Genomic DNA, 27,085 nt, shown 5'->3' on the forward strand with positions numbered 1-27,085 from the left:
CAGAAGTAAACCCACACAGCCACAGCCAACTGATTCTCAGCAAAGATGCCAAAAACATATGTTAGGGTACGAGGCTGGCCACCTTCTGAGAGGACAAAGGACACTTGAGACAAAGAAGGTCACACGGCGAGGTTTATTTCTAGCTGGCTAGGGTCCGAGCATCTGCCTGATGCAGCAGGTTTCAGCAAGGACCCTAAGAGAAAAGCTTAAGCAGGTCTTATACTCTTTAAAGCATCAATCATTGTCACATAGGAATTCCTCATGCCCCTGGGGTCACAGTTTCCTGATCTTGCCCACATCCTGATCTTGCCCACATTCTGGTGGTGGGGTAATATTATTTATTGGAAACTGGGGAAACACCAGAGGCTTACTTATCAGGTTATAAGGAATGCATTTTCCCATAAATTAGGGGCTAGTAGTGGAATAGAAACCTAAGGTTTAGATAAGAACAGCAGGGGAGTCCTGCTTTGGAAAGTTTATTTACAAGTGGAGACAAAGAAAGGCAGGAATGGGTGCTTATCTCTGCATGGTGCCTTTCATCTTGGTCCCAAACTTTTGCATGGCTCTAATGAGCAATTCCTCACAGCTCTGTCCGAGGTTACAGCTTTTAATTGACAGTTTACCATGTTTTACAACCCTGTTTCAAGGCTATCTTCCTCTTCACGAGGTTACCCAAGGGTCATGCCGGTTATAGCTGATTTCTAGGCTAGGTGGGCTGCAAGTTAAAGTACCCCAACAAATACATTGGAGAAAAGACAGTTTCTTCAACAAATAGTGCAGGGGAAACTGGATATCCACTTGCAGATGACTGAAACAAGATACCTACACTTCACCTTCTCCCAAAATCAATTCAAGATGGATCCTAGTACCTAATATAAGAATGGCAACTTTGAAACTACTAGAGGAAGACACTTGAACATCTAGGCATAGGCAATGTCATTCTGAATAGGACTCCAATTGCTCAGGAAATAAGAGCAAGAATTGACAAACAGGTTTGCATCAGATTAAAAAGCTTCTGCATAATTACCAGATTGAAGATTGAAGAGACAGCCTACAGAATGGGAGAAAATCTTGCCAGTTATTCATCTGACAAGGGATTAATATCCAGAATATATAAATAACTCAAAAAATTAAATAAGAGATTCTTACTCCTTTCAATAAATGGGCAAATGAGCTGAACGGACAGTTTTTGAATGAAATAAAAAGGGGTAATAAATACAGGAAAATGTCCAATGCCTTTAGCAATCAAGGGAATTAAAGCAAAAGGATTCTGAGATTCTATCTCAATTTGAATGGCTGCCATTAAGAAACAAACAACAAATGCTGGTGAGGATGAAGGGTAAAGAGGAGCTATTATACCTTGTTGGTGGGATGTAAACTAGTGCAGCCACTGTGGAAAATCAATATGGAGGCTCCTCCAAAAAACTAAACACACAACTGCCATAGGATTCAGCTACACCAGTCCTGGGCATATACCAAAGGAATAAAAGTCAGCAAATAATAGAGATGGATGAATATCCGTGTTTATTACAACACAATTAACAATAGCCAAGTTATGGAATCAGCCTAGGTTGCCCAAATATGGATGAATGTGCTGGGATCGCAGAGGTTCTTGACCTGAAAGGGCTCAAGAAAGGAATGAACAGATGAAACACAACCCAAGAGGACCAGAAGGCTGATGACCAACTGGAAAATTTTTTATTTTTGTATTAGGCCTTATAAGCAGTGCAAAGAAGGAAGTTATACAATGCAAGGAGAACTTCTATGCCTGGGAAACAATGCCCTCACTCCAAACTCCCTGGTTGCATAAAGGAAACCTGGACCTCCCTAGTTTCACCAAGTTTCACATACACAGAACCCAGACCTGGTTGTCAAGGACATGCCACCCTGTTCCTAACCTTTCATAAACAAATACCTTCAGGTTAACATTTCTTTTCTCCAGACAAAGGGAGCCTCTCCATGTTCCCTCAAAACCCCAGTGAGAGACATGGTGCACTTGCAGTCCCTGGCCTTGTCAGGATCCTGTTAAGCTGCAATGACCTTGTCAGATTGCATCTTATGGCTCCCAACATGAATGGACAACAAAATTATGGTATATAGTCACAATAAAGTGTTATTCAGACATAAAGAATGAAATGATGTCACTTGCAAGAAAATTGATTGAACTGGAAATCATCATGTTAAGAGCAATAAGCTGAGCCAGGTGCTGATGGCTCACACCTGGAGTTCTAGCTACTCAGGAGGATTGCGGTTCGAAGCCAGCCCTAGGCAAATAGCTCAAGAGACCCTCTCAAAAATACCAACATAAAAAAAGGCTGACAGAGTGGCTTAAGTGGCAGAGCACCTGCCTAGCAAGCATGAGACCTTAAATTCAAACCCCAGTACCACCAAAAATCAAAGAACAATAAGCCATACTCAGAAAGATAAATGGCACATATCTTCTCTCACACTCAGAATATAGACCTTCAAACAAACAAACAAATAAACAAAAACCCATGAAAATACAAAGGTGCTCTTTTACTATTTGGGAGGGGGCTCCTACAGGAAGGAGGAGGGGTCCACAGAGGGTGGAGCAAGAGGGCTAAGTATGATTGAGTACATTGTACACATGTACAAAAAATGTCCTGATGAAACTCATTGTTTGGTTACATAAAATTAAAAACCCTTACATTTAAAGTGATTTTCAAGGGGCCAGGATAATTCAGTAGGGCAGGGGGAGAATTATCTTTTTAGTAAGTGGTGCTAGGTCACCTGGATATCCTCATGCAACAGACTGCTGTCATACACCATACACAGGAGCCACCTCAAAATGGACTATAGACCAATGAGTTAAAGTTAAATTACAAAACTCTTGGAAGAAATAAACAACATAAAGGTTTCTTAGATAGGATACCAAAGCATAAGTACTATAAGAAAAAAGTAAATAAACTAGAACATCAAAATTGTTTTTCTTCAAAGAACAACATCAAAAAGGAGAAAAGTCAGCTATGGGCATGGCCCAGGAAGTGCAAGGTCCTGAATTCAAATTGCAGTGCTGCAGAAAGAAAGGGAAAGAATGAAAGGGAAAAGAATAAAAGAAAATGTTTGCAGCTGGGTGCTGGTGGCTCACGCCTGTTATCCTAGCTACTCAGGAGGCAGAGATCAGGAGGATCGAGGTTCAAAGCCAGCCAGGGCAAATAGTTCTGCAAGACCCTATCTGGAAAAAGCCTTCAAAAAATTAGGGCTGGTGGAGTGGCTCAAGGTGAAGGCCCTGAGTTCAAGCCCCAGTACCTCGAAAAGAAAATGTTTGCAAATCATGTATCTTATAAGGCACTTGTAACTGGAATATATGAAAAAGTATTGCAACGCAATAATTAGACAAATAACATAATTTGAATATGCAAAGGATCTGCATAGACAGTTCTACAAAGGAGACTTGTAAATGGTCAGTAAGTATGTGAACAGATGCCTCTTGCTATGGCTCATGCCTGTAATTCTAGCTACTTAGGTGGAGATCAGGAGGATCATGGTTCAAGGAGCCTGGTGAAAGGTTCAAGAAACCCCACCTCAACCAATAAAAGGTGGCACGTGCCTATCAATCCAGCAATGTGGAAAGCATAAATAGGAGGGTCATGGTCCAGGCATAAAGTGAAATCCTCTCTCCAAATAACCAAAAGCAAAAAGGGCTGGAGGCTGGCTCAAGCGGTACAGCACCTGCTTAGCAAGCACGAGGCTTTGAGTTCAATTTCCAGTATCACCTTAAAGAAACTGAGAAATGGGCATGATATCCTGCTTCACAACTCCTACAATGACTAATTCATCAAGATAGACAATAAAAAGTCTTACTCATATAATTTGGAACCCTCATGGTGGCAATGTTAAAAGCTGCACAGACACACCAGTACCTGTCCCTCCAAAATTAGTGCAAACAACCTGGCAGCTCTGCAAGCAATATACTGCTAGGCCTATATCCAAGAGAAGTGAAAAAGACATGGACACACAAGGTTTGTACACAAATATGTTTCTAGACGCATTATTCATGGAGGCCAAAAGTGCAGACAATGTTCACCAGACAATGAGTATAAAAATTTGGTATATCCACACAATGAAAAATTATTTGGCAAAGAAAATGAAATATTGATTCATACATTAGAGATAACCCTCAAAACTTTATGCTGAATGAAGAATTCCAGTTACAAAGACCACAAATTATATGACTCCAACTATAGGAAATGTCCAAAACACACAAATCTCTTATGACCCAAAGTAGATGATTGGTCATCTAAGGCTGGAGAGGATGCAGGTGGTGACTAAGAGGTGTAGGTTTTTGCAGGGAGTATTAAAAATAGTCTAAAATTGATTTTCGTGATGGCTACAAAACTCTGAACATGCTAAAATCCAGTGAATTCTACACTTAAGTGAGAGAACTGTAGGGTACTTGAAGTGCATCTTAATAAAGTTGTTAAAACTAGTACAGAGTTTCTGTAGCTCCCCAATGTGAACATAAACCGAGTGTAATTGTCAAAACTAAGAAACTAACATTGGCACACCGTAATTAAGTGAACCACACTCTACCCAGGTTTCAGCAATTTTCTCCTGAGTGTTCTTTTTCTCCTTAATAATGTGAATATTTGTAAGGAAAGGGTGTAGGAGGGTGAATGTGGTGGAAATATTACATATTCATGAATGAAAATGGAAAAATGAGACCTGTTGAAACTATTCCAGGAATGGGGGGAGGGAGAATAAAGGAGAAAGATGGAGGGGGTGAATTCAACTATGATACATTTTAAGAACTTTTGTAAATGTCACAATGTACCCCCAGTACAACAAAAATATGACAATTTTTTTAAACGTAAAAAAATGTGAATAGAATAGCACAGTGTGTTTTTTGTTTTGGGTTTGTTTTTTTTTTTTTGCCACATCTGAGACATCTCCACTCTCTAGCTACTTATCAGCCTTTTCTTGTGTTTACGATTTTGACAGTTTTATCAAACAGTTATTTTGTAGACTGTGCTTCAATTTTCTTCATGTTCTCTCGTGACTAGCTTGAGATGATACGTTTGGGGGAAGAAGATGATGGGGACATTCTCTGAGTTCTTGGGGCATCATAGTATGACGTAAGCCCTCATGACGGTATGTCTTCTCATTGATGGGGTTAAATCATTTGCTTAGGTTGGCAACATTTGGATTTCTTAATATTATTAACATTTTTTCTATGGGAAAATACCAAATACATTGGAAATGACAAAAAAAGACAGAGAAGTAATCATTTTAGGAGTGATACTTTGAGACGATAAAAAACCCTGTCTCTTTAAATTTTCACCCAAGATTTTTAGCATCTATTCATTGCCCGCAGCAATTACTACTATGTGTTTAAATAGTGATTAAAAATATTACCTCTTTCTTTCTGTACTCTGGGATGAGAGGAAGACAGAACCATGGTTTTCCAGAAGGTGCAACATGTAAGTTCTGAGGTCTAGGTGAAGCCTGTTTCTCCCATGCTTTGTCCATTGGGGTCACTCCTTATGCTAAGCTCAACATCAAGTCAGGAAAAAAAAAAGAGGCAAGACAGGCTTGGTGTCTCATGCCTATAATGCTAGCTACTCAAGAGGCAGAGAGCAGGAGGATTTTAGTTTGAGGCCAGCCCGGGACAAAAAGTTTCTGACCTCATCTCAACCAATAAAAATCTGGGTGTGGTGGTGTGTGCTTGTCATCTTGGTCCCACAGGGAACATAAACAGGAGGATTGTGGTCCAGGCTGCCTTGGGCATAAGCAGGAGACCCTATCTCAAAAATAACCAAAGCAAAAATGGCTGGGAGCATGGCTGGGGGCAAGTGTGAGGACCTGAATTCAAACCCCAATACTGCCAAAAGGAAGAAAAGAGAAAAGAAAAAGCAGATGTCTCTATCCCTCATGGCAATGGGGTTGACGATGATTGGAGTCTTCAGAGGCCCTACAGAGGGGGCCTCTCACATTCTCAGAATCTTGGATCTATTCTACCCTTCCCTGGTCTCCAGTAAACGAAACTTCCAGCACCTTCCAGATCAAATCAACTGTGATGAAGTTGACATGTGGGAGAGCTTTGGTACCCTGTCTATCTGCCAAGGGTTCTGGTTCTGGCCCAGCAAATGCTAGGTGCTGGCTTCCCAAAAAACGTGTGCTATCCCCATTCTCTTTCATCTTTCACGGGTGAACTCTCCTCCCATTCTTCTCAGCATTCCCAATCCAGGAGGCGATGCAGATGTTAGCGCAGTTTCCAGACTCAAGTGTTGCAGGACTGGACCTCCGGCCCTCCTTAGAGCTGGTCTGCCCACTCACAGCCCCTCGCCCACTGGATCTCTGAAGGAGAGCACCTGCTCCTGCTTGTGTAGCTGGGCACGGATTTGACAGTCTTGTCAAAGGGGTGGTGTCTGCCCGACTAATGTATATCAGCACCTACATTTTCAAAAGTAGTATTGCAAAATATTTTTCAAAACAAAGTATTAATTTGTTGGTAAATCGATCCAAAAATTGATAGTTAAAAATAAGCAGTGAAACAAGTGTGAAAGGAGGAGAAATAGTGGAAATTTTTATTATCTATGATTTGGTAACGCATATCTAATTGGGTACTGTGCCAATTTCTAGGTCTGCCAAAACAAAATTTCACATTTTTTTCACGTCAGAAGGGTAATGTGCCCACATCTTACAAGGTTTGAGGGCGGCACATGTCACGCAGAGGCGTGAACACCCAATCATCAAGCTTATGAACCAAAAAAGGATCCGCCATTTTTTTTTAAAGATAAAAGTATATGGAAAAAATGATGAATTTGTTAACTGTTTTTTTCTCTTTTTTTATGGTTCTGGGCTCGGAAGCCAAGGCCTCATGGGTGCTAACAAGCTCTTTGCCACTGAAAACTACACCCCCAGTACTTGTTAATTAGCTTGAGTTAATTACAATGTAAACATATATCAAAACACCATAATGTGGCTCACAAATAGATAATAGGTATAATATATATTATTTGTCAAATTTTGAATGTTACTTTTGGGACTGAGGGTGTAGCTCAGTGGTAGAGAGCTTGCCTAGCATACAGCAAGGCCCCGAGTTCGGAACTCCAGCGCAAAAAATGAAAAAAGAAAGAAAAAATAAAAATTACTTATTCTATATCCTACAAGAAGGCTGGAACGACCTCAGGGAACAGAAGAGCAGAATCCCCGCCCTCACCCGCCTGAGAACTCAGATCCAGTCCTGGCGCTGGCCCATCGCTGACCCTACATTGCCAGCTCTGCAAACAAGGGCGGAAGCTTCGGGCAGCCGCAGTTCCCAGCGCCAGCTCCCCCTTCCCGGTTTTCCGGGTCCACTGGCCTCTTCTGGGCCGCGGGGCCACTTCCTTCCCAGACATCTGTGCCCGAGCAACTAGTCCTTGCGCCTGCACCCTCCCAGGACAACCAAAACAAAACTCCCTGGTAGGGGGCACCATTAGGTGTGCAATCCGTTTAGAGGTGGGGAGGGAAACGGCGGGGGAGGGGGGGAGAGGGGGCTGGGGAGAGAAGCCCTTCGCCTACTTTTCCCACAAGCCACTGCGGCCACGTCCATTCAGTCTGGAACTACATTTCCCAGAGGTCAATGAGAGCGTACAATCTATGGCTTCTCTTGTGTTTTCCCGTGGTTCTTGGGCTTTGTAAGGTGAGTTGAACTCAGTCTCAAGATATAACAGGCCAGCCAAGGGTGCTCGCGGGCAGGACGCTGGGCAATCGGATTAAATTAGAGCTGGACCTGAACCGGCTGGGCTAATGAGGGAAGCCCCTAAAGCATGGAAGCCGATAGGGTGGACGGTCTGTCGTGAGCGGGATCGCAGGCCTGTGGGTGCCTGGGCAGCCGAGGAGTGTGGCTGTGTGTCGTGTGTGTCTCATGGGGAATGTGTGGCATCGTGTGTGTGTGTGTGAGAGAGAGAAAGAAAGTGCGCGTGGGAAGCTGGGTCGTGCCTCCTGAGTGCCCGCGCGGTGGAGGCTGGGACGGGGGAGCGGCTGCGCTCGCGTCACGGCGCCGTGAGCTGCGTGTCCGTCCGGCACGTGTGCGTCATTGCCGTAGCGTTTGGCGTCACCGTGACTCACTGTGGCGTCTTTGCTGTTGTCTACATCCTCTCTCCCCACTGCTGCTTGGAGAGAGAAATGTCTGCAAGAGGAAGGTCGCTTTCTGAACCCTCAATGAAGTTGTTTTTTTGGGGAGCCCCACGTCTCTGATCCCAGGCGCCTGCTGTGAATTTACACATAAATCCCAGCCTCTGTTTACATTTGAAGCAGGGCCTTGGGGGTATTGTGTCAGGAAGTTATTCTGTGCTACAAGAAATGCCTGATAACTTTTTTTTTTTTTTTGGCAGCACTGGGGTTTGAACTCAGGGCTTCACGCTGTTTTGTAATGGATATTTTTGAGTTAGGGCCTCTCCAACTGTCTGCCCAGGCTGGCTTCGAACCGCGATCCTCCTGATCTCTGTCGCCTTTCATAGCTAGGATTACAGGCGCCCAGCTGCCTGATAACTCTTGACTCCCTGCCATTCCTCACAAGAAGGACGTCATGTGAAGAATTGTTTCACATCTAAAAATCTGTGCCTAGGCTAGTTGGCTTTTTTTTTCTTTCATAAAATTACTCTTTTTATGGCATGCTTTCCTTTGTCTGAAATGTGCTTTAAGTGTCCTAGTTGTGGTCTTTCTTTGCAGTGAATGTTGGGCGCCATTGAGATAAATACTGAACATTTTCATATCCATTTGACATGTCACTCAAATCCTTCCATGTAAACAGAACTCAAAAAGCTTTAGGCCCTGTGGTCTAAAATCAAAGACACTTTATTGCAAAATTTGTGTCTAGAATGAATTATGGAAATGATGACGTGATTAGCCCATATGTTTAAATAATAAAATTATGTTTAGACAGAGTTAGATGTAAGAAGGAAAATGAACAGCACATAATGTTAAGCAATATTCATAATGGTTACACTCAGGAACAATTACAATTATATTTCAATCCCACTTAAAGTTTCATGAGATTTTTTGGACACAGGATCTCTACCTCACAAGTAGCTGGGATTACAGATTTGAGCTACCATGCCTGGCTCCATTTGCATAATTTTAAAATGTATGGTTATATAGTATTAAGTATATTCATATTTCTGTACAATCATTATCACCATTAATCTCCAGATGCAACTCTGTATCTATTCAAACACTAACTCCCTATTTCCTTCTTCCCCACCCAAAAAAAAAGAAAGAAAAAGAAAAAAAACTTGCAAAATAAGGTAGCAGGGACATCAGCATCAGTATATAGTTGACTAGATACTGATAGTCAGTGACTTCATGTTTTTAGATAATAATCCAATATGAATGAGCATACTTAGAAGTCTTACAGGATGTTGGGTTGCTGGAAACTGAAGGAAACAAAGGGGGAGGGTGAAGGAAGGAAATTAAGGTGACGGTATATGGTTGATGGACTTCATATACCTATGTGAAATAGAACAAAGAAACCTCTTGTAATTGCTTTAAGTAAGATGGGGAGAGAATTAAGGGAGAGAAATGAGGGAGGCAATGTAAACAATGTACAATATAAGTCCAATTGGAATTGTCACTACGAATCCCCCCACTATATAATGAATATATCTAAAAAATTATTTTAAAAGTTCTTACAATATATCTTAAAGAAACTGAAGGAAACACAAAAACATTAAGTAAAAACGTCAAAGTGTTGTATTCTTTCTCCAAGACCAAGTAAAGATTGATTTTTAAAATGATCACACATATATATTTTAAGGCACGAACACTGAATCAACAGACAAAACCCCCCAAATCCAAACAGAACATTAAACACTTAATGTATTAGTGTATAACTTTCTGGGGTTTCCTATCTCCTTCATTCTGATGGCCTGTCAGTCTTTCAATATTGATATGCACATATTTTGCAAATAATATCGTTTGTCCATAGGATTTTGTAACTTTATTTTTCTTCCACTGATCATATTTCTGGAACATTTTCCATGTCTCCAATATTTTCCCCTACTTAGCACTTGATACATAGATATTTTATAATGTATTTAAGCAGTTTTTCTGGAGGTAGAATGCTGAACACCGAGTGACCAATTCTAAGTCCTTTCTGTCCTGGATACCTGGTCCAACTTCACCTGATACCCAGTCCATAAAGTAAGATATGGCATGGACTTGGAAGGTATGATGAATAAAGGAAAGAGGATCTGTTTAAGACAGGACTAGCAGCCCAATCTCAGGTGCAGAGCAGCTTCCCATAAATAAAGTACTCCAGAAAATTGCCTACTAAAGTATCTGGGTTTCCCACTTATTGGGGAAGAAGTCTGATTTATCTAAAACTTTTGTAATTCTTTCAAATTGTGTGTGTGTGTGTGTGTGTGTTTATGGTAAGCAGTATTAAGTAAAATGGAAAAGAGGAGCAAAAAGTTTGTTACAGGGTAACCCTAATCCATGCTTATTCTCATAAACTTTTTTCCTTTTACAGATCTGGATACAATTTCTTCTTCTCCCCTAGAGTAACTTCAAGAAGTACTTCATCAGTTTTTGCAGATGTAAAACCACGTCATGAGTCAGTTGGTATTTTCTGCTCAAAGAGCTCTCTGTGATGTAAATGTCTCCATTAATTCATTTGAAGCTTGTATCTGAAAGACCCTCATTCAACTATGTGTTTCCTGGTTCCTCCTATACTAATGAACAGTGATCCCAAATAACCCAATGTCCTCCCTACATGGGCCACTCTTCTCTAACAGGATTTTTCATTATCACTTATATACCCAGTTATACATTAAGAGCAATTATAAAACAGTGAAGGAAACTAGTCCCACAAAGAAAACATTCAAGCCCTATGCCAGTGTCTCATGCCTGTAATCCTAGCTACTTAGGAGGCAGAGATCAGGAGGATTGAGGTTGGAGGCCAGCCCAGGCAAAATAGTTCATGAGATCCCATCTCAGTCAATAGCTGTGTGCGTGGCATGTGCCTGTCATCCCAGCCTATGGGGAAGGCTGAGGTGGGAGGATCTGTTTCAGTCCAGGCTGGGCAAAAAAGTTTCCGAGACCCCCATCTCAATGGAAAAAAGCTGGATGTGGTGGTGTGCACCTGTCATCCCATCTATAGTGGGAAGTGTAAAATAGGATCATGGTCCGCCTGGGCAAAATACAAGACTCTATCACCAGGGCAAAAAGGGCTGGAGGCATGGCTCAAGCTGCTAAATGCCTGCCCAGAAAGCACAAAGCCCTGAGGTCAAACGATAGTTCAAGATTTGAGCTTCCTCTCCTTGGTTGGATTAGAAATGAAGATCCTGGGGCTGGGATGTAGCTTGGTGGTACAGCGCTTGCCTAGCATGTGTGAGGCCCTGGGTTTGATCCCAGCACCAAAAAAGAAAAGACAAAAAAAAAAAGAAATGAAGATCCCACTTGACCAAACGTAAAGATTTTGAAATTTTCCACAGATATGAGCATTCTAGGTATATATGATAAAGACTGTCCTGGTCTATTGCTTTGTGAGGTTTTTAAAATTGAATACCAGTAGGATTTAGGACTTTGAAATACAGGGGTCATGGTACTGGGAGTAGTAGAGCACATATTTAGAAGGCACAAGACCCTGGGTTTGATCACTAACAGCACATTTATACATATTTGTGTACATATATGCATTTGTTTATTTATAATGATTCGTTATTATATGTATTTATTTATAATGATTCTTGGTAAGAATCCCTGAATGATGAATGACGTAGCTGTTTTTATTGGTGACTAGTATGTACTTATACCAAATGATTTTGATGTAATTCTAAATCATCCTTCATCCTTCATAATTAACTTAACCAGATAAGTGCCCAGTGAGAAATTTTGATGGCAATGAAAATCATAAGTAGTAACTTGACAGAGACAAAGAATTAAAAAAAAAACAGAGAAATGTTGTCCAACCTAACATACAAATCTAATCATCTAAAAATGATTTATTCTATCATAACAGGAAGTTGGAGCACCAAATAGCCATTAAAAATATTTATCAAGGCTGGGCATGGTGGCTCATGCCTACTTGGAAGGTGGAGATCTGGAGGATTGCAGTTCAAGGCCAGCCAAGGCAAAAAGTTAGCAAGACCCTGTCTCAAGAAATAAGCTGGGTGTGGTGGTGCATGCCTGTGATCCCAGCTACAAGGAAGTCATGGTAAGAGGACTGAGATCTGCAGCCAGCTCTGGGCAAAAATGTCAAGCCCTATCTGAAAAATAACAAAAGCCAAAAAAGGGCTGGGTGTGTAGTTCAAGGGGTAGCGCTACAAGTGCAAGACCCTGAGTTCTTACCCCAGTGTCCCACCAAGAAAATTATCAAAAGAATTGTTTGTGATAATATTTAATGGAAAGAACTTGAGGATTTTTTTTTTGCAATTCTGGTGTTTGAACTCAGGTCCTCATGCTTGGTAAGCAGGTTTTCTGGCACTTGAGCCACACTCCAAGCCTTTTAAGAACTTTAGGATTAATGACATACCTTATTTTATTCAGATCCTCTATTTTTCCATCCTTTGTTCTAATCCTTCAGTTAGAGTGTGTAGTCCATTTACATTTATTGTACTTATTGATATTGTTAGATTTAGCTCATCCGTTTTACTATTTTCTATTTTTTCAAAATACTTCAGGCTTTTGTTCTCCTATTTCTTTTTTGCCTTCTTTTCAGTTAATTATTTAAAATTCCATTTTAATTTGCTTTTTTGTTACAATTTTTGCATATTTTCAGTGATCATTCTGTATTAAAATATGTAATCTACTTAGAATTGATATTTTACCAGGCTGCATAATGGATTGGCATCTGTGTAAGTCCATTTTCAGTTGTCATATTATACCTACATATATTTAAAATACAGTACCATATTTTTTAAGCAGCTTTATTGACATGCAGTACACTGAACATGCTTAAAGTAAGTGTACACTTTATGATATATTTTGAAATGTGTATATACCATGAAGCCATCACAGTCAAGATGAGGAACAAATGCATTAGTCCTAAAAGTCTTTGTAACCCTCCTTCCTCCCCATCCTCATCCTCACCCACTCTGCCTCCAGGCATGGCTGATCTGCTGTCAATGTAAGCCGGTTTTAACTTTCTAGAATTGCATACAGTCAAACAGTAGTAGTGGGCGTCTGGCTTCATCCACTAGCACATCTATCTTGAGATTCATGCTGGTTGTTGTATTTATCAGTCGTGCAAACCATTGTATTCTGAGTACCATTCCATTACAATCATTCCTCAGTACCCACTGGGGATCAGTCCAGGGCCCCCTGAGGACAGCAAAATTCATGGATGCTTATGTCCCTTATATAAAGTAGCATTTGGGCTGGTGGAGTGACTCAAGTGGTAGAGTGTCTGCCTAGCAAGTGCAAAGCTCTGAGTTCAAAGCCAGTACTGCCAAAAAAAAAAAAATCTAGAAATGAAATTAGAAAATAAAATTGGGAGTGTGTGGCTCAAGTGATATAGCACATGTCTCAGAGGCCCTGAGTTCAAAGCCTAATTCCGTCAAAAAAAATTAATAAAATAGTATGGAAATAGAGAACAATAGAAGCACCAACATGTAGAAAATAGTAATCCCACAACTAGCAGAAAAAACAAGGTCAGGGTGGTGGTTTACACCTGTAATCCCAGCTACTCAGGAGGTGGAAATCTGGAGGATCACAGTTTGAGGCCAAACTGGGCAACAATTAGCGGGACCCCCATCTCAACAAATACGTTGGTTGTGGTGGGGAGCGTCTGTGGTTCCACCTACACAGGAGGTGAAAACAAGGAGGCTTGTATTTCAAGCTACTAGGGCAAAACACGAGACCCTGTTCAAAAATAACTAAAGCAAAAAGAGCTGAGGGTGGAAGAGTGGAGCTGAGGGTGGTGGAGCTCAAGTGGAAGAGTGCCTGCCATCGGGTAGCTGCTATATCCACGGTATGAGTTTCTAGGAACAAGATAAACACATGAAATGCCAAATAGAGAGGAATATATGTAGACACATCATAATAAAATACAAAACATGAAAACATCAGCGCCAAAAAGGTTAGGATGGAAACTGTAGATCCGTCTGGGTGCCAATGGCTCACGCCTGTAATCCTAGCTACTCAGGCAGCAGAGATAGGAGGATCAGCAGTTCGAAGCGAGCCTGGGCAAATAGTTTGAGAGACCCTATCTCAAAAAAACCCATCACAAAAAAGGGCTGCTGGAGTGGCTTAAGGTGTAGGCCCTGAGTTCAACCCCCAGTACTGCAAAAAAAAAAAAAAAAAAGTATAGATCCTCTTACAAAGTAGAATTGTCAGACATCCCTCAGATCCCCCCCCCCCACCCGCCACATGCAGACATGCAAGAACGCAATCAGTAGCGTCTGGACCCCACTTCAGTTGCATAGTGACTTTGCAACTATGTTCCTACTATAGCTGCCTTTTCTGGGATTTAGGGGCCATCTTAAGTCCACCTGGTGTGTGAACCTGTAGTGGACTAATTTTGGAAGGAGAAATGGAAGAGCAGAAATATTTATTAAATTAAGTCATATCGGGAACACTAAAACCTTTTTTTCTCCTCTCAGTGCTGGATTCTGTGGAGTTTGAATTTTTCCATAGTGGCACCCTGAGGAGGACTGATTGGGTCTCATGTTTCTAAAACCATGACCTGTGTGAGTTGATTATTCCTGTTCCCTTGCAATACTATGATTATAGGTAAGGTGGATTTGTTTCCTTAGTCAAAAGCTTCCTAGTTAAGATGGACTAATCTGCTCTCCATTTTCTCCTAATGCAGTGAATAGTGATAGCAAGTAACTTTCCTCCTCACCAGTGTTTGCTGTCATGTGTTTGTGAATTTATTGTTCAATTTACTCAATACTCAAGTGTTTATTCTTCTATTACAGGCTATGCTACAACAGTAAAAGAGTAAAGTCGCATCAGGGAAATAGTTGAGCTTTGCTCATAGGTCCCTAGGTCAGCAAATTAGAAATATTGGTCTTATTTGAGAACCATAAATAGACATTGAAGTTCTACACAGACCTGAACTTTTGAGGCAAAATAAGATGAAATTTGGGCCGGGCACCAGTGGCTTACACCTGTAATCCTAGCTACTCAGGAGGCAGGGATCAGGAGGATCACAGTTTGAAGCCAGCCCGGGCAATTAGTTCTCGAGACCCTATCTCGAAAATATCTAACACAGAAAGAGCTGATGGAGTGGCTCAAAGTGTAGGCCCTGAGTTCAAGCCCTGGTTCTGCAAAAAAAAAAAAAAAGATGAAATTTGGTTATCAGTTGGTCTGAATCTTAGTATTGTTGCAGGAAGAATGTCAGACCAGAGAGAACAAGACTCAAACTCAGGTGGTTGGAGGAAAGGAAGATTTATTACGCTAGCAGGCCAGTACCTGGATCTCTCCAAAAATGGCACCAGCCTCATAGCTCAGGGTTGCAGGGTTTTTATGCCTCAGAATGTGGAAGCAAGCAAGTGGGAAGGACAAAAGCAGATGTGGCAGTTAGCCTCTCACTGGGAAGTTACAACACATCATACTAGCACAAGGTTACAACTTTATCACACTACCTCAAGGTTACAGCATACCACACAAGCACCTCTGTGAAACCCAGCCCAGCAGGGGGAGGGAGCTTGCCTTCAGATCTTTCCCTGGGTTTCTTTATCATTCCCTCCTCTTACTCTTCATAATCTCTTATGACCATTTCAGGATTGTCATCTAGGGGCAGTCTTTGATATTGCCTCACTAATTGCAATCTAACAGTGTCCATCTGGTTGCGAATGAACCTGTTGAGGAGGTTTGTCACACAATGCCCTAAAAGTAATAGCATAAGTAAGTGGGCTTGCCAGGGGTGCTACCCATGGGGCCCATCTCTTCCATCCAGTATTCCAAAATGTTTCCTTGTTTCTTTCCCTTGCCTTGAACCTTTCTAGTAATTGGCATGCATTTTCTCTCACTATCCCTGACTGGTTTGCATAGAAGCAACACTCTTTCCCTAAAAACATGCAAATTCCTCCTTTGTCTGCAGTAATGAGGCCTAAACCTCTGTGGTTCTGTAAGACTACGGCCACCAGTGAGTCCAACTGATTCTGTAGGGTGACGATGCTCTGTTGTACTAATCCTAAATCCTCACGGATTTGTTCAGACAGCTGGCTATGCTGGACTTGTTGGAGGCCAATAGCAGTCACTCCTGTGGCTGTTGCTCCTGCCAGGGCGACTCCCAGAAGTACTGGAGGAGGATGGGGTCCTGTCGGAAATGAGTCTGGCTGTCAGCTTGTTGGTGTAGGCATCGAGCAACTTCAGTCCCGGGAAGTATGTCCAGGTCCGGGACAAAGAAAACTAGGGCACAACCCCCTCCACCCACCCCTGGGTAACAGGTGTGAATCCTGCCCTGACAGGCAAAGTAAGTCCCATTAGGTGCTTTGGCTCCTTTTACCAGATTGGTGCAATTCTTTCTGTTACCAAAACATTCAGTTCCTCCAATTATTTGGATAGCTGGGCCTGTGAGACAGGTATTGTCATCCTGGGTAGAGTTGTCCAGGCCCACCTCATGTATCTCGGACATATTAGTTAGGCCACCCCAGCATATGATACTTGGCCCGCCATCAAGTAAATCCAACAGTCTGCCTAGTTCAGGGTCTGCTCGTTGTACTAGCTTGTGGCTGCTGTTTGCCAAAACTATCATTTTAATGAGAGGAGTGTCAGGGTGTAATGGGGGCCAATCAGTCCCATCAAGGAGGGAGGATTTGCCCCTGTGCCCAGGGGTCCAGGGAGTTAACTTTACTAACTGGGGGAGAGACATTTGCTGCTTTAATCTCAGGCCTAAGGATCTTTAAGACTGCAGGGTCTCCCTAATGATTTTCAAGGAATCCTCCCAGCCCAAAGACCCTAGTTCCCCTTCATTGTGGTTCATCTGTTGTTAATTGGAGGAGGTCCCTCTTTCCTGCTCCCTGTGCCTTAGACCGCTCATTCATGTTGAAGAGGTTTGAAGATAGCTTCTGAATACTGACACCCTGGCCTTTGTGGTGGGGCCCTTTCCAAGCTCCTGGAGAGGCAAAATTGACACATGACCAGTGTCGTAGAAAGGACCATGAAGGCCCCCCAACAGTCATCCTAGTTCCACGGTACTCGGCCATACACATTGGATAGGCGATCTCTGGATGGGCCAGAGCAAGTCATGGTAGAGGGTCCCAGTTGTGCCCTCTGCTGGCTTCCAGGCCTGGGCAATACCTAAAGGAGACAAGACAAGGGCCTGACAAAGCACAGATGGTGCAGTTAATTAATATAGTTCCCTTTTGTCCTTCCAAGGACAAAACTGATATGTCCTCCCATATCAGTTTATGAGAGACCCCAGCTGGGTCTGGAGGGTTTGTTTGTGAGTCATTTATTATTATTACAGCTGTTAGTAGAATCAGTAGGTCTGTCTGGGGCCTCATTGGCACTCCCTCGGGTCAAGGTCAGTTTCAATGGCTGGTCTGGGTTGGCTCGGGATTTCCACTCCAGGCTTGGATCCTCCGCTGGCTTGGTGTACGTGTGGTGAATCCACGGTTTCAGTCCTGCAACCTTAAGGGCTGAAGGAGTGGTTAGAATAACTTGGTAAGGTCCCTCCCATTAGGGGTCTAGACTCCCTTTAATTGGGGTTTTGACCCAAACCCAGTCCCCCAGGCTCCATGGGTGCAAAGGCCTGAGGGTCACAGGGGCTGGCTTCAGGTGTCCTAGGTGCCAGGCAGTCTCCCTGGAAGCATACACCAAGGCTTTTAGGAACTTGTAGAGGCCGATCTGTCCATACTCCCGAAGGTCTCCAGCTTGTCTAGGTATTAGTGGTGGTGGCCGTCCATACAGGACTTCAAAGGGAGAGTGACTGCATTTTTTAGGTGTACATCTAATTTTGAACAGTACCAAGGGTAATCTATCTGGCTAGGGTAGCTCTGTCTCTTGACATTGTTTTGCTAGTGCTGCCTTGATAGTCCTGCTCATCCTTTCCACTTGGCCTGATGATTGAGGGTGATACCAGGTGTGCAAATCCTAGGTCAGCCCGACTGCATGAGCTATGCCTTTGACCACCTGGCTGATGAAGGCAGGCCCGTTGTCTGACCCAATGCTGCTAGGTATCCTGAACCGAGGAATAATTTCCTTGGCTAGCACTCTTGACACTTCTGTGGCCTTTTCCATGTGGGTGGGATATGCCTCTACCCAGCCTGTGAAAGTGCAGACCACCACCAGGAGGTACTGATAAGTTTTACTCGGTTGGATCTCAGTGAAGTCCATCTCTAAGTGTTGGAATGGATAGACCCCTTTCTTCTGAGAGAGGAGCGGGGGCTTGGGTCCCTGTCCTGCGTTATGTTGGGTGCAGTGCAGGCAAGCCTTGCTGGCCGACTGAGTTAAAGTTGCCAATTGGGGAATGACTAGGTATTTGTGTAATAGTCTTTGTAGGGAGGTTTTGCCCAAATGGGTGATGTCATGTGCCAGCCTTACCAGGCCTGGGGCTGTCTTTTTTGGTACCAGGACTTCCCTCCAGGGTTATGAACCAGCATTCTGAGTTCTCTTTAGCCCCTGTTTCATGGGCCTGTTCTCTCTCATAGGCTATACTCTGGTCAGTCTGGGAGGACAGGGAGAGCGTAGCTCACTTTGGCTGGAGTAGCATCTTCCTTCCCAACCATCCGGGAACTGCTTCATGAGGTGATCTAAGAATGGTTGAGGCCGATGGGTTTATTGTCCCTAGGTTATGTATGTGCCACTCTTCTTCAAGACTGACCTCCAGGTTAGCACCGGCAAGGCAATCACGTCAGGCAGTCCCAGATCCATAGATACTGTGGTGCCTCATTTAGAAAGTAAGTCTCTTCACAGAAGGGAGCCTGGAGCTTCTGGCACATACAGACACTGGTGACCCAGTGTCCACCAACCATGCATTCTCAGGGTTTGCAGAACTAGTACTTCTTGGTGTTTCTGATGGCCCCTATAATGGTGAATGAGTCCTTGGTGAGCCAACCAGTTGGTGTGGTCACGGTAGAAATAGCCACCCAGTGTCCAGAATGAAGTCTATTTGGCAGCCCTCAATGTCAGTCTTGACCATGGGTTCCTGAGGGCTGATCAAAAGGGGGCCCGGTCTCTCTCAGTCAGACTCGTTTCCCCAGGCTGTGTTCATCTCTAGGTGGCAGGCTTCCTTGGATTTGGCAGCAGCCACTGTCACTCTTTCTTTTTCCTTTTTTTTTTTTCTTGTGAGGGCACTCATTTTTCCAATGTCCCTCCTCCTTACAGTAGGTGTACTGGTTTTTTCCCATAGGGTTTCTCCATTCTCTCCTGTTGCGGCCTCCCTTCTGGCCTCTGGTCTTCCCGTCTCCCTCCTTGCGGGCCATAGCCAGGATCTTTGCCTTTTTTTCCAGATATTTTTCTTTCTCTCTTTTGGCCATCTCCTCTCGGTTTGCTACTACCTTGGCTGCTATACTAATGAGTCAGTCAATATTGGCCCCTTTGAAGCCCTCCATCTTTTGTAGCTTTTGGTGAACATCAGAGGCAGACTGTTAGATGAATGTGGTGTTGATCGTAGACCAGTTCTCGGAGGCTTCAGGGTCGAATGGAGTATACCGACAATAAGCATTGCATAACCGGTCATAGAATTGGCTAGGCAGCTCATCAGGCTTCTGTGTGACTTCACTGACCCTGGTGAGGTTAGTTGCTCCTCGTGCCCCCCTGGCGGGCTCCCTCCAGGATGGCTTGTCTCATACGCTGGATGGATTGGAGCCTGGCGGGAGTGTTTGGATTCCAGTCTGGTCTGGTGTCCGAGATGCTCTCATCTGTCCATCGCTCTGGATTTGCAGTCTGCGGTGGAGCTTGGGTAACTAGCCCTGCTCTGGCTGCTTGGTATGCTCACCAGCACTCATCAGAAGTGAAGAGGGCAGATGATGGCAATCATCCCAGTTGGGTTGGTGGCTGTGCATGATGTTGGCCAAGCGCTTGATTACAGCCTGTGGTTCCTCTGAGTGTGCTGGGGTGTGCAGCCGCCAGTTCAGGAGGTCAGTGGTAGTGAAAAGCTGGTACACGTGTTGCATGGGTCTGACCACGTATGACCTATCTGCCTGGGGTAATTGCGGCCCTGGAGCCTGGCACGGGGGCATAACACCACAGCTGGGGTTCCTACCTCCTTGCTTGTTAGCCTCCCAGAGTTCAGTGACCTTCCCCAATGGCTTCTATCTTTCTCTGAGGCGATCAAAGGCAAAGAGGGGGTATAACGAGGGAGCTGTTGGAGGACATGGGCGGGGGTTTGGCTCCAATGCCTCCTCTTTCCATTGGGGTCCTCTGAGTCAGACTCAGGTCTCTGGGAGGCCAGGGTGGTGGGGTGCACCAGCAGAACATATGGTGGTGGGTCTGGTGACTCAGGTTCTGAAGTGTGGCGGACCTCAAATTTCTTTTCTTTTACTTTTCTGTTAACCAGAATGGCTGTGTGTCTCCAGGGTGCAAGAAAACATAGCCAGTTGGGTGGGCATGTGGCCAGGATGTACCAAGAATCAGTGTAAGGAAACTGGTTTGGATGACCTGTTTATTATGTCTGAGAGACATAACAACTATGTCTCTCACACAGGTGATAGTGGCTAGGTCCAGTGTGCCCTCTGTGGGCCATCCTATGTTGAAGGTGGCCATTCTGCCTCACAAAAGGTTTGGAGCTTTGCCGGCTTCATCCGGACTCCATGGTCACCCGAGAAGCCGTCCCTAATGTTAGCAAGCATGGTCTGGAGCACCGTCGGATGCTTTGACCCAGAAGAACCCATTTTATATGTGCCTGGTGATTATCAGTGTCACAGGTCAGACAAAGGGAAGGGGCCACCTCTCAGAGAGGCCACACAGGTGCTTGTCTGGCCGCAACCCCAGGCGATGGGGTCAGGTGTGGCTTGACTGTAGTGGGTTCAGCCCAACAGGATGACTTACAATCCGGACGCTAGTCCAATCCCACCGTAGACCGTATGCCAATCATCGCAAAGTAGCAGATCGAGCCCACTCAGACTCTGTAGCCTTTAGGGGACCTTAGAGGTGCCCAGCTGTGGAGCCACAAATTCGAGCTTGAAATGCAAGTGAGTCAAGCTGCTAACTCACACCATTCACTCATAGTTTAAAACAATCAGTTCCTATTTATTTTCCCCTGAAATCCTGGCCTGCTCTAGTCCCAGTTGACCAGAATCACATTGGTCACAGAGGAAGGGGATGCATCACCCTGGATGCTCTTCAGGATTCGGCTGGTCCCCTGCAGCGGATCAGTTCACGCCACCTCCTTACACTGACTACCCTGGGGCTTCCTACCTGGTCTGGATGTCTGGCATGGATCTCCGTTTCACTCCACCAGTACGAGGGCCCGGTCCATGGCTCCACAGCCTCCTTCAGTTGTCTGGAAGGAGACCCCAGAATCACATTGGAGGTGCACACTTCCCGGTTCCAGGGACCCCCACAGGCTGCAGAGCCAGGGAGCAGGGACTCATTACCCAATGGGGCTCGGCGGTCTGATCTCTCTGGGGCCTCTAGAAATGTTGCGGGAAGAATGTCGGACCAGAGAGAACAAGACTCAAACCCAGGTGGCTGGAGGAAAGGAAGATTTATTATGCTAGCAGGCCAGCATCTGGATCTCTCCCAAAAATGGCACCAGCCCCACAGCTCAAGGCTGTGGGGTTTTTATGCCTCAGAATGCAGAAACAAGCAAGCGAGAAGGACAAAAGCAAACATGGCAGTTAGCCTCTTGCTAGGAGGTTACAACATATCATACTAGCACAAGGTTATAACTTATCATACTACCTCAAGTTTACAACTTATCACACTACCTCAAGGTTATAGCATACCACATTAACACATCTGTGAAACCAGGGCCCAGCTCAGGGAGGGAACTTCTACTTGCCTTCAGATCTTTTCCTGGGTTTCTTTATCAGTATAATGAGTTCTCACATCTTTTGGAAATTTTAGGTTGGTTGAAAACGTGTCATGGATCTTGTCAAGGAGTTACTGAGTGACAAGTGTGTTTATTTTGTGGTTGAATGTGTTCTGTTGAACTTGGGTGATATGTCTTTGATTATGGGTCAGGAATGTGAGAATCAACTAAAGTCAGGTCTTTTCTTTGAAGGGGTTAATGCATAGTATATTATCATTGTACAGATGTCAAGTTAACTTTCCTGAATTGTTGCCCCCATGCCTTGTGAGATGTCACTTAACCCTGCAAATTCCTGTTTTGAAGAAAGGGCTGTTCTTAGCTGAGCAAGTTCTTGTTATCGCCAGGTACCCTAGTTTCAAAAACTGCTTGCTTAAGGCAACTGTTGTTTAGGTAAATCTTTGTTCTCCCTGCCCCAAGGACCCTTGCCCCATTTGCCCCCTTTTCAAATTAGCCAGTTGTGAAGATTGTGAACCCAAAACCCTGTTCAATCAGGGTGAAGGGCTGTGTTAGAGGTCAAACCTGAGTGGACTTCTTGCCTTGTGTGCTTGATAACCGGACTCTATCTATGGCACACCCTTCTGCAGAAGTAAATCTTGCCTTACCTATTGATTTCTGAGTTGTGTGGTCTCTCTTGTGACACCCCAATATCCTGAATTCATTTCAGGAACAAGGAAAGTATTGAGGGAATGATGGAAGACAGCAATGATGAGAATATTATCCTAAGAAGTATCAGTGCTGATTTCCTTCTCTGGTTTTCAGGAAGCCTTTGAAATTTTTTCCAGCCAAGTGTATGCATGTCAAGGATAGATATAGACTTTCCGCAAAGTACGGTGGCAGGGACCGGGCAGATGTGGACGCTGGTGGTGCTGCGAAGGCAAAGCAGCCTGAGACAGCTACCAGACAGCCGGTGCAGAGAATCTCCACTTCACGTTAAACGGAGAACCGAGGACGGCCCCCGGGGCCGCCAGTGGCCGGCGCCCATACGGCTTGGGAAGACGCGGACCAGGTGAGCTTCGCGGTACTGCGGTAGCCCCACAGACAAGCCTGGGCCAGAGCAGCATAGCCCCCTGGACAGACTGACCTCCACCCGGGAAAAAAAGAGAAACTGAGTACTAAGCAATAAGAACAGTTAAGACACGCTGGAAAGAGGGTGGGGCGCCCTGAGCGCTGAAGATTGGGGGAAGGGAAGCCTTCCCGGGACTGTAAATAAACGAGCCGGGGCGGGGAGGCTCTGGCGGGAGTGGGGCGTGCCCAGCAACCAGGAGCGGGGACGCTTGTGAGAGGAGGGAAGACCCACTTCCCACGTGAACTGTAAATAAACACGCAGGCCTGACAACGCGGGGCAGTAGCACCTTTCCCAGTGCTTAGAAAGGGGAAAGCCTGTGGCAGAGGCTTCCGCACAGGAGAACTCTGAGCAAACAAAGTCTGTGGGACCAGGTGAGTGCTAGCTCACCCCAGAGACCTGCATAAATAACACCGCCAGCTACAGGCTGAGAACAGCAGGCAGGCAAGCCACAGTTGCAGATACCACTCTCAGAACTGCCTCCAGACGCTTTTTTTTTCTTTTTCTCCCTACCTTTGATGAGAGAACAACCGAATTACACCTGCAAGCCGAAAAACTTACTGAAACTGTATTGCATTTGAACTGGGGACACTTGGTGGGGCTTTTTTTTTTTTTTCCTTCTGTGTGTGTGTGAGTGTAGTTTTGTTCTACTTTATGCATCCCCTTTGATGAGACAACTACAGAACAACATCTGAGGCACCAACTCCAGGACTGGAGATTGAGACGGACATCCAAATTATTAAGACTGAAATTGCATTGCATATAAACTTGGAAGTTTTTTGGTTTTTTTTTTTTAATTTTCTATTTTCCATTTTATTTTAATTCATTTTTATATATAGATATTACTTTCATATACTTATTTTTTATTTTTTTTTATCTTTGATTTTCAATCCTCTCTCTGTCTCTCTATTGTCTGTTCAGCTTACTGTCGATTAGTACACTAACACTCCCTGTTTATACCTTTGAAACTCTCTTGTCTGATACCTTGTTCTGCTTTCTCCCTCTTGTCTGTATATTTGTTTTCCCCTTTTCTTTAACTTCTTGCTTTCCATCTCAGCTCACTCTTCCATTCTCAACATTACCATTGTTATTATTACAAGCTAGAAAATACTTAATTACACACAGTACAGGGACAGTAACAACACCAAGGACAATGACAGGAAGACAGAAAAAACAAGGAAACCAGTTTCCCCACAGCAAAAAATTAGTACAGGAACCAGAGGGGAATGAAGAGAAGAGAAACTCAGATCCAGACTCCAACAAAATGAAGATAAACTATGCCAAAGGACCCAATGAAGCCCACAAGAATAATTTAAAAGAAGACATACTACAAGTACTCAATGAGAATTTTATAGAGATGATACTGGATAGGGTCAACCAAAATGTACAGGAGACACTCAAGAAATTCCAAGACAATAAAAATAGAGAATTTGAAAAAGCAAAAGAAGAAATAAAGGAAACCATAGAAGCACTGTATAAACACCAAAGTGAAAGAGAGAACACAATGAATAAATGGATAAATGAACTCAGGACAAAAATAGACAACAATAAAGAAGAAAACTGCCAGGATATGGAAAACCTCAGAAAAAAGAACGAAACAGAACTGCAAAACAAAACGGAAGGCCAATCCAGCAGAATAGAACAAACAGAAGACAGAATCTCAGAACTTGAAGATGAAATGGTAATTAAAGGAAAAACTGAAGAACTATTAATTAAACAACTCAAGACCTGTGAAAAGAAAATGCAAGAACTCACTGACTCCATCAAAAGACCAAACTTGAGAATCATGGGCATCGAAGAAGGAGAAGAGGTGCAAGCGAAGGGAATGCGTAATATATTCAACAAAATAATGGAAAATTTCCCAGATCTAGAGAAAGATATTCCCATACAAATGCAAGAGGCCTCCAGGACACCAAACAGACCAGATCAAAATAGAACTACTCCACGACATTATCATCATTAAAACAACAAGTTCAGAAACTAAGGAAAGAATATTGAAGGCTGTAAGAGAGAAAAAACAAGTAACATACAAAGGTAAACCCATCAAAATCACAGCAGACTTCTCAACAGAACATTAAAAGCAAGAAGAGCGTGGGGTGAGATCTTCCGGGCACTGAATGAAAATAACTTCAACCCCAGGATACTCTACCCAGCAAAGCTATCATTCAAAATAGATGGAGCAATAAAAGTCTTCCATGATAAGCAGAAACTAAAACAATATGTGACCACAAAGCCACCATTACAAAAGATTCTGCAAGGGATCCTGCACACAGAAAGTGACACCCAACTTAACCATGAAAAGGCAGGCAGCACCAAACCACAGGATAAGAAAAAGCAAGACAGTAGAGAGTAACATCAAGTTAGGTACACACAATCAAACCTTCAAACAACTAAGATAACTAAATGGCAGGAATCACCACATACCTATCAGTACTAACGCTTAATGTTAATGGACTTAATTCACCCATCAAAAGACACTGTTTGACAAAATGGATTAAAAAAGAAGATCCAACAATTTGTTGCTTACAGGAGACTCATCTCACCGACAGAAATAAGCATATGCTTAGGATGAAAGGCTGGAAGAAGATTTACCAAGCCAATGGCCCCCGAAAACAAGCAGGAGTAGCAATACTTATCTCTGACAAAGTAGACTTCAAACCTACATTGATCAAACGAGATAAAGAAGGACATTCCATACTAATAAAAGGGGAAATAGACCAAAAGGAAATAATAATCATCAATCTGTACGCACCCAATATCAACGCACCCAATTTCATCAAACATACCCTGAAAGACCTAAAAGCATATATAAATGCCAACACAGTGGTTGTGGGAGACTTTAACACTCCATTATCATCAATAGATAGGTCATCCAAACAAAAACTCAATAAAGAAATCCAAGATCTAAAATATGCAATAGATCAAGTGGACCTAGTAGATGTCTACAGAACATTTCATCCAACCTCTACACAATATACATTCTTCTCAGCAGCCCATGGAACCTTCTCCAAAATAGATCATATCCTAGGGCACAAAGCAAGCCTCAGCAAATATAAGAAAATAGAAATAATACCATGCATACTATCTGACCACAATGCAGTAAAAGTAGAACTCAACAACAAAAGTAAAGACAAAAAACATGCAAACAGCTGGAAACTAAATAACTCATTACTTAATGAAGAATGGATCATCGATGCAATAAAAGAGGAAATTAAAAAATTCCTAGAATTCAATGAAAATGAAAACACAACCTACCGGAACCTATGGGACACAGCTAAGGCAGTCTTGAGAGAAAAGTTTATAGCCATGAGTGCATATATTAAAAAGATTGAAAGATCCCAAATCAATGACCTAATGATACATCTCAAACTCCTAGAAAAACAAGAACAAGCAAATCCCAAAACAAATAGGAGAGAAATAATAAAAATAAGAGCTGAAATCAACGAAATAGAAACCAAAAAAACCATACAAAGAATTAATGAAACAAAAAGTTGGTTCTTTGAAAAAATAAACAAGATCGATAGATCCCTGGCAAACCTGACTAAAATGAGGAGAGAAAAAACCCAAATTAGTAGAATTAGGAATGCAAAAGGGGAGATAACAACAAACACCATGGAAGTCCAGGAAATCATCAGAGACTACTTTGAGAACCTATATTCAAATAAATTTGAAAATCTAAAAGAAATGGACAGATTTCTAGATACATATGATCATCCAAAACTGAACCAAGAGGAAATTAATCACCTGAATAGACCTATAACACAAAATGAAATTGAAGCAGCAATCAAGAGTCTCCCCAAAAAGAAAAGTCCAGGACCTGATGGATTCTCTGCTGAATTCCATCAGACCTTTAAAGAAGAACTGATACCAACCCTCCTTAAACTGTTCCATGAAATAGAAAGGGAAGGAAAACTGCCAAACACATTTTATGAAGCCAGTATTACACTTATCCCAAAACCAGGCAAAGACACCTCCAAAAAGGAGAACTATAGGCCAATCTCCTTAATGAACATTGATGCAAAAATCCTCAACAAAATAATGGCAAATCGAATTCACCAACACATCAAAAAGATTATTCACCACGACCAGGTAGGCTTCATCCCAGGGATGCAGGGGTGGTTCAACATACGAAAATCAATAAATGTAATAAA

At 43.2% G+C, this 27,085-nt stretch overlaps 1 protein-coding gene and 1 non-coding gene across 2 annotated transcripts in view; one reads left to right on the forward strand and one right to left on the reverse strand.

Annotated features, from left to right (window-relative positions):
- Window positions 1-6,635: 6,635 nt before the first annotated feature.
- Window positions 6,636-6,738, reverse strand: LOC141418404 (small nucleolar RNA U13). Its single transcript, XR_012443039.1, has one exon. It is a non-coding gene; the product is annotated as a small nucleolar RNA U13 (small nucleolar RNA).
- A 792-nt stretch (window positions 6,739-7,530) lies between these two features.
- Window positions 7,531-27,085, forward strand: part of LOC109703196 (uncharacterized) — a 40,099-nt gene continuing 20,544 nt past the window's right edge. Inside the window, 2 exon segments of the mRNA XM_074058319.1 lie at window positions 7,531-7,645; window positions 10,475-10,558. Of these exon segments, the coding sequence (XP_073914420.1) occupies window positions 10,555-10,558 (4 nt within the window). The 5' untranslated portion in view covers window positions 7,531-7,645; window positions 10,475-10,554.

Source organism: Castor canadensis, chromosome 16 (genome assembly GCF_047511655.1).
Source record: "Castor canadensis chromosome 16, mCasCan1.hap1v2, whole genome shotgun sequence".
Classification (NCBI taxonomy): Eukaryota; Metazoa; Chordata; class Mammalia; order Rodentia; family Castoridae; genus Castor; species Castor canadensis.